Source organism: Sturnira hondurensis, unplaced genomic scaffold (genome assembly GCF_014824575.4).
Source record: "Sturnira hondurensis isolate 20B ecotype Veracruz unplaced genomic scaffold, ASM1482457v3 Scaffold0012488, whole genome shotgun sequence".
In the NCBI taxonomy this organism is placed as follows: domain Eukaryota; kingdom Metazoa; phylum Chordata; class Mammalia; order Chiroptera; family Phyllostomidae; genus Sturnira; species Sturnira hondurensis.
Window position 1 is genome coordinate 1,216,979 of NW_028085119.1, and position 15,600 is coordinate 1,232,578.

Consider the following 15,600-nt stretch of genomic DNA (forward strand, 5'->3'; position numbering starts at 1 on the left):
CCAGGTTCCCCATCCCACCTCCGGAGCCCTCCCCGTGACACATACTACAAGCATCCAAACAACTCCATTTCATTGTGCTTCTAATTCAACCCCTTCTTGCTGCGAGTTCTGTTGCACCAAGGAGGCTCTGTGCTTCCCCGGGCCCAGCACACAAGGCCTGGGCCCACAGCTGGGGTGACCAGGGTTGGCCCCACAGAAAGGGGCGCCTGCCATCTGCACCACCAATCTGCCAACAGTGCCCAGCCAGATAACTTCTGGTTTGGTTTAAATGGGTGTTTCTTCAGGGCAAACATCAGGAGCTAATTCCCACCCCTGGCAGTGGAATTAAGAATGGCCACCGAAGACTGGACTGATTCAAAGTCAATGTCAGACTTACCCGTGGCTGCTCCCGTTGAAATCTGCTGCCAGATGGTGTTGTGCTATTCAGATAATTAGACAGACACCCAGAAAAATTAAAATGTGAATATCTTCTAAACTAAAAGTCATCAAATATTAAGTGTAACTTCAAAAAACCCCTAATAACTCACATTGAAACTGTGTTCTATGATTACAATCTGCATACTAATTTACTGAGAAATATGCAGGTGGCATCCTAGCACACCCAAAGGCACAGCATGTACCTTTTTGCTATTGGGTGCTGACGTCGACCTAAGGCTGTAAGACCCTCCGGTTACTATCAGTACAGTCTCAGCAAAACCCTAACTGCTCCGCTGATCCAACAAGGGCTAAACTGCACAGACCTGCTCTCACATGCATGAGCAACCACACAGATGGAAATAAACACGGCTCTCACTTTCGAAGGCTGCTGAATCTTGATCTCCTGGGAATCAGACGCAGAATCGGACTTGGTGCCTCCGGAATTTGGTTTCTCCTTTTTTCTCTTCTGTTTCTTCTTTTTCTTTTTGGCACCCAAGTCGCCTCTGGAACTTCTGTTAGGTAATTCACAGAGGGTAAAACAACAACAAATCATTATAAAGAATTAATCATTTAAAACAAAGTGTGTCATACATAGAAAAAACCACTATGTTAGGATGTATGATACTGTGATTGATAAGAAACATACATATTTGATCATACAGATGACCAAATATACATTTCTAATATATATTTGGTTTTCATTGATGGTTCCTGGCTGGCAGCTCCCGTATCCCTTGGAATTTCCTACGTGATAAGAGCTTAAAGATGTCTCTTACGTTAATGAGGTGACTTTTGGAAGCACCTAAGGGATGGTTGCGAGTAGAACCAACCATGTGAATAGACAGCTGGGACTTTCAGTGTCAACCCCCAACCTCCGGGGATGAGAGAGGGGCAGGAGAACGGCCCGTGATTTCACTGCTCACGCCCGTGTGATGAAACAGGCATAAAACCTGTAATGACAGGGTCTGAGGAGCTCTGAGGATGGTGGAGGCGCTGGAGTGGGAGGGGCGTGCCTGGAGAGAGAACGGGAGCCCCGTCTGCTTCCCCACGCCCCACCCAGTGCCTCTCTTCCACCTGACGATCCTGAGTTACTGTACTTGGCCGTGTACAATGCGCACTTTTTTGCTCAAACTTTTGAGGGGAAAATAAGGATGCACATTATACATGGGTAGTACTAATTCTGTATCTATAGAAATGTTTTTATCTCTTCTATTTGTGCTTATGCATTAAAAATATAACTCTAGAAAGCAATAATGATATCTGTGTGCCAAATACCCTGGAATACGATAATCAGTTTGATTTCTAAACATAAATAAATTAAAAATTGAATTAAAAAATTAAAAGGAAAGATTTTTGTCCTGAAAGTTTGGGCCAAAAACATGGGTATGTATTATACATGGCAAAATGCAGTATACCCTTTGATAATACACTAACGGTCTAGTAAGTAAAAGGCTCCCTGAGTTGTGTGGGCCACTCTAGGAAACGAATCTAACTCAAAGAGAGGGGATCTCGGGAACCTCTGGTCTGGCAGAAGTGGGTGTAAAAACCTGGGCCTGGGACTTGTCTGAACCCTGACCCTGGGGGATCTGAGGCTGTCTCTGGGTAGGCAGAGTCAGAATTGAGTGGAATTCTCGGGTACTCTGCTGCTGCCTGAGAATTGCTTGGTGTTGTTTGGGAGGCCCCACTGCCACACACTCACATCCAAATTGGGTCCAGGAACCCAGAATAGGTGTGCGTGGGAAATGAACTTCAGTCAGATTAGGAAGTTAACAGGACAAGTAACTCGGGAGAGTATCAGTCTGCACTCAGTCATCCCGCAGGACGCTTGCATGTCATCTCAGCAGGAAAATCGTAGCTATAAACCACATTCTATAACAGAAGCCAAACTGCTTTCACAGTTATCACTGCTGCACTGATCTACTTCCTAGTCGGCTTTTTAACAGGAGAGACACATGTTGTAAAAATTCCATTACAAACATCTCTTGGGTAAAACAAACCACTAATCTTGACACAATAGAACCAAAGAAACTGCTTCTGTGCAAAGGGGGCAATTTCTCTTGAAAAAAACTTTTACTAAATGGATTAGCAATAAAAAGAAACTCTACAGGAAAGAAAAAAACATTCACTGGTAAAACACCTCTATTTGAAACCCTGCCATCTCCTGAAGAGCAAACAAAACATGGGATTTTTTAAACTTCCACTCACTGGGGCCTGTCCTTGCCTATGCTTAGAAGGTGAATTAAAATTTAGAGTCAGATTATTTTTGAACTTCTGCCTGATGTAGGAGAAAGTGATAGAAATAATGAGATCCGTTCCATGGTTCTCAATTAGCTCTACTGGTCTCCGCCCATTATCCTTCTTGAATTTTTACCTAATTATAAAAATAGATATTCATCATAGAAGACACAAATGTCATTAATATATTAACATCCTTCATATAGCACTGTCCCTTAAAGACAAATCAATAGTTGTTCTGGTATAGATTCTTCTAACATTGTCTGTCTTCTCTAAGGATGCTTTCATTTTTATTATAAATAAGTTTTAAGGAAAAGTTGAATCCTAAACATACCATTTTGAAACTTCTTTTTTTCTCCTTCCACTTCACAATATAACTTCTTTTTTTTTTAAAGATTTTATTTATTTATTTATCTTTGGAGGGGAAGGAGAGAGGGAGAGAAACATCAATGTATGGTTGCCTTTCATGCGTCCCCTGCTGGGAGTTGGCCTGCAGGGATCTGGCCTGCAACCCAGGCATGTGCCATGACTGGGAATCGAACCGCGATCCTCTGGTTCGCAGGCCCATGCTCAATCCACTGAGCTACGCCAGCCAGGGCCAATATAACTTCTTTTCATGTCACAATATATTGAGCTACCTCATTTCTTTTTAGCTACTGGATAGCATTCCATCATGTAAATATATCATATTTCATTTCTATACTAAAAATGCTGCTGCCAAAAATATTCTGGTACTTACATCTTTGTTCATTCATGATAGTATGTCCGAAGGTTGACATGCTAGGTTAAGGGGCATGTACAGTTTTGGTTTTCGTGGACAATTGAGACTGCTTTAATAAACACTGTACCAATTTCCACTCCACCAACACAGTAAATTGGACAGTTTCTGGCTCTGCATGGAAGGAGCTCGAAGTCATCATTTTATCCTAACAGACTGAAAAATCAACATTCTTTAACGTGCAGAAAGCTGACACAGGACACACTGCTGCCCCCAAGGCTGCAGGGACAGAGAGGCAAACACAGAGTCACAGTCCCAGCAGCGGAGACTCGCCGGCTGAAACCAACACAGGAGCCACTACCCCGGCGTGAAAACCACGAGTGCACCTTCGAGACTGCACATGGACAAGCCTGAGAGTTGAGCGGTCCAGGGGGCCCACCAGAGGGGTCTCCCACCCTTTTGTGAGTTTTACTTCCAGGAGCCCAACAAGGTTCCCACAGTAAAGATTGGAGAAAAGTCCCCTTGGGCTTCCACCAGGGGACAGGGAAAGGGAATCATTTTGAAATAGCCAGAGTACTCTGTTCTTCTAAGAAGGTCTGCTCTCAGGAGAGACCAGCCAACCACAGCTTAGCCAGCTGGCAGATTATCAGAGCCTAACTGACCTGGGGAAGGGAAATACCCAACGCCAGCCCATTCTAGCCATTCTGTGCCAGTTAAGGGGGCTGGAGAAAACTGAGAAATGCTTTAGTGAAGCACAGCCTCATGAAAGGCTGGAGCCTGATCACAGAACTATAGAACACGTCCCCTCCCCCCACACCTCACCACTACTAAAAACCTATTTATAGCAGTTCCTTTACCCAGTATATCATGTCCAGCTAACAAAAAAAATTACAAGGCATACTCAGAGACCAAAAATACAACTGGAAAAGACAGAGCAAGCATAAGAACCAGACATGGCAAGGGTGTTGAAATGATCAGACCAGGAATTTAAAACATCTATGATTAATATGCTAAGGGCTCAAATAGACAAAGTAGAGAGCATAAAAGAATAGATGGGCAAGGTTAACACAGAGATGGAAATTCTAAGAAAGAACCGAAGGGAAATGCTAGCGATCAAACAAACTGTAACCGAAATGAAAAATGCCTTTGACAGGCTTGTTAGCAAACTGGGCACAGCTGAGGAAAGAATTTCTTACTTACAGGACACTGCAATGGACATCTTCACAGAAAACTCCCAAACTGAAAAGCAAAGAGAACAAGGACCGAAAAAACAAAACAGAATAGCCAAGGACCGTGGGATACCTAAAAAGGTACAACATACATGTAATAGGAATAACTGATGGAGAAGAAAGAGAAAGTACAGAAAAAATATTTGAAGCAGTAATAACTGAGAATACCCCAAATTAATGTAAAACATCAAACCATGGATCCACAAAGCTTAGAGAACACCAGATAGGATAAATGCCAGAAAAAAATCTCCCCAAACAATCAAACAAACAAACGAACAAAAACAACAACCCTACACCTAGGCATATAATTTGAGACTACAAAAAAATCAAAGATTTAAAAAAAATCCTGAAATAAGCCCAAGGGGAAACTAGAGGAGGACAGAAAACACTTTGCCTAAATAAAGGAACAAAGAACAGTAAATATGAATGTCAATTTCCCTACTTCTTTGCCAGCACTGAAATATTACCATTCTTTTTACCTCCTGTCCACAAGTCTTTTTTTTTCTCCCCTCAGATCTTTAGGTAGGGAATAAACTTGTAGATTTAATTTTCTTTATTTAATCAGGTGTGAGGGTACACATGCTTATCGACCATTTATTTTTCCATGAATTGTTCATTCTTACCCTTTTTCTCTTAGCCATCTTTTAAAAATAGATTTGTAGGTGCTCTTTATTAAAAGCATGAATAGAATCTATCATGTATTAGGTATTTTTACTTTGGGTACTTTAAACCCATTCAACCTTTGCAACAGCCCTTGGAGATACTACTTTTTGCTTATACTACGTTGTCTAGTTTGTTGTGTATTATTGTAATTACAAATACTTTACTCAGTTTATTTTCTACCTTTCAGCTTTACTTACGATATCTTTTCCTGTACAGACACTTAAAATTCTTATAGAGTCTAACACTTAAATACTTCCCCTTGTAGCTTCTTGGCATTTAAATCTTGCTCAGAAAGGCCTTCCCTATTCCAAAATTACATAAGCACCCTTCTATACATTCCTTTCTATATGACTTTTGGAAAAAAATTTCACTTCCTAATTCACTTAAAATAAAAGGTGTATAATATGAAGTATCGTGTCATTTTTTTTCTTTTATTGATTCCAGAGAGAGGAGAAGGGAGGGAGGGAAAAAAGGGAGGGAAACATCACCGTGAGAAACACTGACCAGTTGCTTCCTGCAGAGACCATGACCAGGGACCAAACCTGCAACCCAGGTATGTGTCCTGACTGGGACTCGAACCTGAGACCTTTTGGTTTGTGGGATGACACCCAACTAACTGAGCCACACTGTCCAGGGTTTAGGTCTGTATTGCACAGAGACAGATATAAGAGAGGAAAACATGCCTACTCCGTAGACACAATTACATAGTGAGGTTCTCTTTTTGCCTGGCATGGCTCTAGGTCCAAGCACTTTCAAAACGTCTAAAAATTCTTTGATACTTATCCCAACAAGAAGTGGGGTCCCTTCCCCTCCCCTTAAATCTGGGCAGGGTCATCACTTTGCTCTTAACACAGAAGAAAGGACACTATGTGACCTCTGTGGCTAGGTCACAAAACACAGTTTCCACCTGGCTACTTTGGGATGTCCACCCTTGCGGCAGCCTGGAGCCAGGTGAGAGGTCTGACCGCCCCAGCCACCAGGCTGACAGTGCTGCTGAGCATCCAGGCAGCAGCTGGCACCAGGGAGCAGCCGTGGGAGGGAGGACTCCTGGACGATCAGCTTGGTCAGTCTTCAGAAGACTCCCCAAGGCGATGTCTGACTGCACCTGCACAAGAGCCCCAAGCGAGAAACTGCTTTTCCAGCGTCCTTACCCACAAAATCCTCAAACATGATAAAAAAAAGTGTTTTAAGTCACCAGATTGGTAATAAAAACCAGAACAGGAATTTGGAACCTGAAAATGTGTTTGGGGGGAACACAAGGCATCAGCACCAAGACCAGGTGGAAGGACCCCGAGGAGACTGTTGGCGGAAGTCTAATGGCCTTGAGGAGGCTACTGGAAAGGGCTTGAAGAAAATACAGAACATGTTTCATTTCATGATTATTTCGATGACTTCTTCATTTTCAAATAAAAAAAAGATTGAGGAAAAATGACCCTTGCTTTGCAGTAGAGGAGCATTTACAAAACTGTTGCAGGCAATAATGTGGAAAATAGAAAATGTTCCTAAGGAACTCGATCTAGCTAAAGAGACTTCTGGGCAGAGGGCTGAAGGTGCTGACTCGCTGGCCACTCCAGACCGAAAGCCTTGCAGGTTTTGGAGGGAAGTGCCTTGTCTATCCTCTCTGAACCATATGGCTCCTAAGAATCTCTGTGTTGGGGCAGCTTCACCAGGAGCCCAAGGAAGAGAAAAACCTGGAAGAGATCTGTGGGTAACGTTCATCTAATGGAGTGGATGAAAAATAGAATCACAGAGAGCTCAGGACGTTTTTAAAAGAGTTACATTGGCTTGGAAGACACAGAGCAGAAGAAAATGAAAAGAGGACTTTGGACCCTCTGTCTTTTACAAAGCAGGAAGCAGACAGAGGGGGTCACTCACTCAGATGCAAAGTCAGTTTTGTTTTGGAAGGATGTCGTAAAGGGCACAACCAAGAGCCCAGAAGACAGTGGTCAGAGCCAGAGAGAACAGCTCCCGGAGAACGGGGCTTAGTTTGACTCAAGGAACTGGCAACACATTACTAAATAGATTTCGGAGCCGCTACGAACCAGACGGGGGTGTGCTCCCTATTTTCCCCTTTCAGAATAGTGGCTCTTCTACCTCCGTCCACCACTTCAGGATGGGTGTGTGGACAGCAGAGGACGTATCTGCTCAGTTCAGGGGCACGCAAATTGACCAGGAGAGGGGCCTCGCCCACACCTGGACTTGGTTTAGATGACGAGATCCTCTACTTGAAGCCTGAGCCTAATACACAGGCTAAAACACAGTATGATTTTGGAGAGGGCCTTAGGGAGGGTAAATGTATGCTGCATGTAGGGGAATGTAAATAATTTTCAGCCAGAAGAAGGACTTGTGGCTCCTACTTTTCAACATGTCCTCAAAATTGTTAAGACAACTCCCAGTGAAAAATGGAATCTGGACCCCTCCCTTTGAAGGTGACTCACAGCGAATCATTCACAACAAACGTGTCAATACGTGACTTCTGAATCTAGGTGAGAAAGGCGACGAAGCTCCTACCCAGTTCCCATGAAATCAGGTTCTTTCCATCAGATGACCCTGAGATCCACCATGCTGGTGAGACCACAGGCAGCCCTGCTGGGTGAGAAACCAGGGGGTCTCTGGCCGAGGGCCAGCCCCATGAGAGAGCCACCATAGAGGTCCAGGACAGTGAAGTCCTGGGCTGACTGTGGCCCTGGCCAAAATCTAACCGCCACCACAAGAAAAATCCCCCAGTGAGAACTCCCTCGAACTGTGCCCTTTCCAAATTTCTAACCCACAGGATGTGTGGGTATAACAAACCAGTTGTTGGTTTGTTATACAGCAATAGCTACTGGAGCGTAAAGATTCAACAGTGAGCAAACTGAAGTCCCATCTTGGGAGACATACATTCTTAGGCAGCAGACCACACACAAATGGCAGGCCTTCGGGGAGTGAAGGAGACAGGGCCTGCGAGTATGCGGCCTGATGGCTGGTGGGGAGTCAGTCTTTCAATAAATACTGAGAACTGCTATGATTCCACATTTAAACACATTGTTCCCCCTACTAGGACACCTTTCTACCCTTCATTTCCTGGCAAATTGCTTGTCGCTGAAAATGCAGGCCCAACACCACCTCTTTTGAGAAACCTTGCTCCTTCCCTAATCTGAATCAGATGCCCCCAGCGCAAAGAGCCCCCTGCCACCTGAGCACCGTTCCATCTGGCACACCCTACACCTGGTGTTCTCATCCACTCTTCCCACTAGAATATGAGCTCCTTCAGAACAGAAAGCCTCTCATTTCTCTATAAAATGTGTGAATAAGAGAAAACATACATATTGCTCTCTTCCCCCAGTTCCTGGCACAAAGCTCCTAAAACCCTTGTTGTTTCCTGGATGAAAAGGAGTGTCTTCCGTTCTACTGAGGTGACCTGGTAGCTTGCTGAATGGGAGCCAGTCACCAGAAAGACCAAGCACCCTGATTAGAAGCTTGGTATTTTCAGCCCCACTTTTCCATTCTCCAGAGAGGGGAGAGGGGCTGCAAATGGGATTAGTGATCAGTCATGCCCACTCATGAAGCCCCCAGACAAATCCCGACAGCGCAGGGTCAGGGAGCTTCTCGGCTGGCGAACACCTGGAGGTGTGGGACAGTGCCGCCGAGGGCAGAGAGGTTCCGCATTCTCCCCATGTGCCTTGCCCTACGCACCCCTTCCATCTGGGTGTTCATCTGTATTATAATGAACTGGTCAACGATAAGTAAATGATCTTCCTGAATTCTGTGAATTTAAATGAACCAAACCTGAGGAGCTGGTCAGTCAAGAAGCACAGGTGACCACCTGGACTTGGGATTGTCATTTGAAGTAGGGAAGTGGCAGTCAGGCAAAATTGAACCCTCACCCTGTCTCCCGGTAAACAGTGTCAGAATTAAGCTGATCTGTAGGACGCCCAGCTGGTATAGGAACCGCCCCCTGCACCTACACACAATGGTGTCAGAAGTGCTGTGTGTGTGACAGTAGTATGACAGCAAAAGAGAAGCAAAAGAGAAGCAAAAAAGGAGAAACCCAGTTCTCTGAGTGGAGAACCGGGTTTTCCCCACTCAGATGTGTGGGAACATCATTCTTGCTTACCAGTATTTTGAATTCCCTCTCCTGCAGGCAATTGGGAGTATGCCGCATACACTTCCTGCCCCTTGAAATGAGGCACAGGTGGGCAGTTTGCTGATGGAAGATGAGTCATTCAAAGACTTTTCAGGTTTTGCTCCCTCAGTGTTCCCACGGCTGGTACGTTGTAAAGTGTTACTCCCATGTGAAAGCATGGAGAGCCTTTCCAGGGGTGTCCAACCCACGGCCCACAGCCCAGATGCAGCCCATGATGGCTATGAGTGCGGCCCAACACAAAATTGTAAATGTACTTAAAACCCTTTTTTGGCTCATCAGTTTTCATTAGTGTTTGTGTATTTAACACAAGGCCCAAGACAACTCTTTTTCCAGTGTGGCCCACAGATGCCAAGAGGTCAGACACCCCTGCTAGACTTCTCTCTGCCGAATTCCCCTTCCAGCCAAGTCCTGCACAGCCTTGTCAAGATGATGGCAATGGGAGTGATGGAGTTTGCTTTAGCCCAAGCCCCTGAGTCCCTCAGAGGAGCAGAGGACCCTGCCTGCACCCATGCAGGGGAGGTGGCAGACAAACCTTTGCTGACTTATGCAACAGAACCATAGTGCTGTTTCTACCGCGTCCTAACTTAGAGCATCTGAACTGATGCAAAGTGCTACTAGCCTCACCACCCACATCTAGGTCACAAAGGGGCTTTTTCCATCAGTCATCCATCTAGTAAAAATCATAGCCTTTTTACATTTAAAATGGATAATTTGTTGCCTACAAGGCCAAAATATGAAAGGCATGTTCAATATTGACAAAAACTGCTTAAGAGACAAGCGCTTGGGCTACAGCTTCATATTTCCCTGTTCCAAGTCCTACAATAGAAAGTGCTCATTTTTTGGAGACAGATTGAGACCCCGCCAAATGGCACCCTAGTGGTCTAAAAATAGTAATGCATTCCCACCTCAAAATGAGCAGTTTATTTTCTTCGGTAGAATCAAATCTGTATTATTGTGATGTTTACATTTAAAATCATCTGGTGGCTAAGGACTCCCATAAATATCTGTCTACAAACTGGGCTAAACAAACATATCACAGCCAGATACTGGAGCTCAACATACGCCATGGATAAGTACGTCAGATTCTCTGATTTGGGAGTCTGAATATTTTAGGCTTTGCTCCCTCAATGTTCCCATGGCTGGCACCTTGTAAAGCAGTGAACTTGCTGTATTGTGAACACATGCTTTAGGTATGCATTTGTTAGTGGTGGGCGGGTGGAGTTGCAAAAGAAAGCTATTTATATTTGTCTCCCTAAGGTCTCTAATGCTTCTATGCCCAAAACGCATAGATTTCTATAACAAAGGCTTGTTGAATGAATGATTAATTCTGGCTCTTGAGTTGGCTCCAATTACATATTGTCAGGTGGTAAAATACCTCAGGCGGCTAAAATTCTCCCTACCTGGACAGTAAAGTCAAAGGCAGACGCATTCACTGAGCATCTACTATGTGCTCGGCACTGTGTCGAGGGGAAGATGGTAACTGAGATCATCCAGAACATGGCCTTGGCTTCACAACCCAGAGAATTATCTTTCTCCTGCCTCACCTTTCCACTACTGCTGGTTATGGCTCTTCTAGAAGTCACTAGGAGCCCAAGATCTCACAGCTTTTCTGTTCAATCCACCCAGTTAAAAGTATCTCCACATTTCCAAGGAGCTTTCATCCAGACAGACAGGCTGAGAAGTGCACCAATGGTATTGTTAAAATTGTGCTATGTTATTTTGGTATAATGAAGAAACTAGAATCATTTTTGTTAACTCTAGTTTGTCAAAGTTTTATTTTCGCTTGCAAATATAAATTGACAGGGACCAGCAGAAATTGGCACTAAATTAGCCATTCCCTGCTCCAAACTCCCAGACATATCTGATGGTATTTATACAGTGACGAGAAGCAGAGCTGCCCAACCCTTAAGTTAGAGCTACTTTCCATTCCCCAGAAGCTTCAAGGAGAGGAGAATTTGAGAATGAGAGCTGATAGGTGCACCACCTTACCACACTCATTAGGAGAACTATAATCAAAAAAGGTAATTTTTTTTGTTGGTGAAGATGTGGTGGGAATATAAAATGGGGTAAGCAAGAGCTTTCGACAAACAGTCTGGCAGTTCCTCAACGTGCTAAACAGAGTTACAACAGGACCCAGCAATTCCACAGCCAGGAATATATAGCCAAGAGAAATGAATATATATCCACACAGAAATCCATACACACATATTCAAAGCAGTACAAAGAGTGGAAACCACCCAAATGTCCATCAATTGATGAATAAAGAAAATATGGTACATCCACACAATGGACTATTACTGAGCCAAAAAAATGAAGTATGACACATGCTATAATGTGGATACCTTGAAAACATTATGCTAAATGAAAGAAGCTAATCACAAACTATATGCTTTCATTTATATAAAAATTCCAGACTAGGCAAATCTACCGAAATAGAAAATAGATTAGCAGTTGCCAGAGGCTGAGAGGATGAGGGGGGTTGGAAGGTGTCAGCTAAGGGATGCAGGGTTTCTTCTAGGGACAATACAGATGTTCCAAAGTTGGCTGTGCTGATGGTTGCACACTCAGTAAATATACTAACACCACTGAATTGTAGAGTCTGTGAATTATACATCGATAAAGCTGTTTTAAAAATTGGGAAGTGAAATTCTTGTCTCTAGGGGTGGTAAGATATTGCTAAGGCCTCAGGACAATAAAGGAAAATACATGCTTGTAAAGATTCTTTTTGGAAATCCAATGAAGAAAAACTGACTCAGATCCCCAGTACTTAAGGCTGGTTACTGAATTACAGAAGTTTAGCCATGGATATTATGCAGCCCTTTTACAGATTTCTATCGGCACTTTAAGGACAGGCATTCCATTTCCCATTTCCCCAACAATTCATATGAAAGATCCACAATGAAAGCCTCTGAATTTTGCTGCCCCAGAAAGATACTTCAGTCTGTGCCTAGAGAGAATCTCTAGCATATTCAAACCCCAAGGGTAAGCCAATAAACTCCTTCTTATCCACGCAGATGTCAAATATTCAGTAAACACACCCAGCAAATCCCTCCAAAGAAGAATTCAAGGATTCTACAGAGTGGGCTTAATGGAATGAACAAAAAGCACATTTTATAATAAAGTGTAAACATGTTAGAGTTGCTCCAGGAGAAACAAGAGAGGCAGAGACTACTGGCTGCCCCCAAATCCATCTCCCTCCCTCTCTCCCTAGCTCGCAGTGGGATAGCACTTCCCAGCTCCTCGCACTGAGGTATGGCCACGTGACTGAGTTCTGGCCGGTGGGACAGGAGTAAAAGTGACGCCTGCCTCTTTGCTGGCCCGGAAACCGTCCTGGGCTGCTCCTCCACACACACTCCTTCCTGTGCTGACTCGGCTCAGGTGCAGGGTAAGACACTAGAGGAGAGCACAGCCCCATGATGGGGAAAGCTAGACTCTGACTGACAGATCAAGGGGAAGCCCCCGGCCATCCCTCTGAACACCTGGCCCAGACTGTCCCGTGAACAAGAAGAAAACCTCTATTGTGCAGAGCAATTACACAGTAGGGTCTACTGGTTATAGTGGCTTAGTCTATCATAACTAACACATTAATTGTAAGGGTGACAAGCCTGGTCAATTTATGACATGTGAATGCCAAAGGTGAGAAACAAGTTTAGATTTGATAGGATTCCACCAGGGAGATCATTGAGCTCCTCCACACAAGAACCATTAGTAATCTGATGTTATAATTATTTCACAATTGTCCCCCTTGATTTCCAGTTTCCTGCATAGAAAATGGTGGGATTATGGGCGATTTCAATCTTCATTGTATTTTCATGCATTTTCTAAATTGTCTATGATGACCACAACCCTCCTGCAACTAGAACATTATTAAAATACAACTCAGTTCAGGAAGAAATAAATTGATCAGGGAAACAGCACAGATGGCCCAGTAGCAGCCATGGGACACAGGGACTTGAGACAGGATAACACTTGCATCATGCATCGGTGGTGAAAAACGAACTTTTCAATGAATAGTATCAGAAAAACTGACTTCCTATGTATGGAGAAAAATTTAATCAGTTTGCTACTTCCCATGAATGACAGAAACAAATTCCAAAGGAGTTACAAACCCAAACTTGGAAAACAAAACCTTAAGACTGAGGGCAATGATTTTAGTTGGTTCAGTTAACATCTATCCAGTGCCTAGAACAGCGTCTGGCATATAGTAGATGCTGAAGTAAATATCTGTTGAATGGATAACTGAAAGAATAAGAAAATAACTTCATAATGTCAGTGAAGGAAAGAACTGCTTAGACAAGGACCCAGGGTATAAACCAACAACTAAAAGGGGATAATCCAACTATATCAAAGTTAAGCATTTTGCGGCAAAGTGACTATAAACCAAATTTTAAAGCTACAGAATGAGGCAAGATTTTTTTTAAAAAAGCATATGATAAAGTGTTACTAGTCAGAACATACAAGAAGCTCTTTCCCTTTCACATTCTGTCTCCAGTACAGCATAGAGAGGCAATGTGATATGCTCACCAGGACTGCAAGCATTAGCGAGAGTCTGACCACCTGGTTTTGAATCCTGGCTCGGCTACTTCCTAGTTGTGTGACTTGGCGCTTATTACTTAACTCATCTGTGCCTCTGTTTCCATACCTGTACAAGGATGATGTCTTCAATAAACAGTGTTATAAAAATTGTGAGGATGACTTAATACACCAGTATTAGTAGTTGGCACATAGAAATCATACAATAAATGTTACATATTACTATAAATAATATGCTCTACTTTTCTTCATATAACTTATGGTTAGCTAAAGCCCTGGCTGGTGTAGCTCAGTGGATTGAGCGCAGGCCTGCGAACCACATGATTGCGGTTCGATTCCCAGTCAGGGCACATGCCTGGGTTGCAGGTCAGTTCCCGGCAGGGGACACACCAAAGGCAACCATACATTGATATTTCTCTCCCTCTCTCCTTCCCTTCCCCTCTAAAGATAAATAAATAAAATCTTTAAAAAAACTTATGGTTAGCTAAAAATGTATTATTTATTCATTTGTCTTCCTCTAACTAGAACGTAAGATCCATAAAACAGAATTTTCCATTGTATTCTCAGTACTTAAAACAGGGTCTAACATATAAAAAGTCCTTAATAGATATTTTCTGGATGAATGAGAAATCAATGTAAAAATCAATAAGACAAGAGACTGACAGAAGAATGGGCTGAGGATATGAATAAGCAACTCGCATAGAGGAAACTAATAGCCAGTGGATTATGAAAAGATGCTCAACCTCACCAGGAGTAAGGAAAATGAAAATATCTCCGATTCTACTTTTTATCCACTTATTTGCCAAACATTTTGAAGTCTAATGCTATCAGAAAAATGTGAGGGAAGGGAACATTCATATACTGCTGGAGGAATGTAAGCTGATGTAATCACTTTGGAGAATAAGCTGGCACTGCTACCATCACCAGCATCATCACTGTCATGGTCACAGCAGCTAACATTTAGCACAGGATGTGTCAGGCACTGTACTAAGCACCTTACAGACATCACCTCTGTAAATTGTCACAACAACTTTGTGCGGTACATCCTCTATTATGATCATTTTCATTTCACAGAAGAGGAAACTGAAACATAGAGGGGTTAAGTAACTTGCGAAGGTCATGGAGCAAATAATGGCAGGGCCAGGACTTGATCCAGCCGACCTGGCTTCAGAATCCATGCAATTCCTACATTCTACTATTGCTTATGCATTTCCACTGGCTGAACATCTTTTTAGATATTTATTAGCAATTTTTAGATCTTCTTTTATGAAATGCCTATCTAGGATCACTGACAAATTTGTATTAGCCTATTTGTGTTATACTGAATTGTAGCAGATCTTTATTACTCTGTGTGTCTGTGTGTGTGTGTGTGTGTGTTCAGAAAACCAAGTCACTTTACTAGAGGGAAAGGCAATACAAGGGAGAAAACATGAGAAGGTTTTGGTGCAGTTTATGGAAAACAGCCGAGGTAACTCAAAGGCACACCACAGTGCCCTGCTGATGAAGAGAATTCACACACAGCTACGGAAGTCAGCCAAGGCAGAGTCAGATTCTCCCACGTACTAGCCACGAGCCTGTCCTCATTCTGGGTCAGGGCACCCATCTGACACAAGCTGATCATGTGGCCACCCAGTTCAATAATGGATTCCGCCTGTAGCTCCGGTTCTTGAAGACATTAT

At 43.3% G+C, this 15,600-nt stretch overlaps 1 protein-coding gene across 3 annotated transcripts in view; it reads right to left on the reverse strand.

Annotated features, from left to right (window-relative positions):
• NMT2 (N-myristoyltransferase 2) overlaps positions 1–15,600 on the reverse strand; it is a 73,049-nt gene that overhangs the window by 46,841 nt on the left and 10,608 nt on the right. For 2 of the 3 annotated variants that reach the window (XM_037060746.1, XM_037060747.1), the window contains exons 2-3: positions 794–929; positions 377–419 (exon numbers count right to left, since the gene is read on the reverse strand). In XM_037060746.1, the coding sequence (XP_036916641.1) occupies positions 377–419; positions 794–929 (179 nt within the window). The remainder of the gene's footprint in view (positions 1–376; positions 420–793; positions 930–15,600) is intronic. The other variant, XM_037060745.1, reaches the window with a different exon arrangement.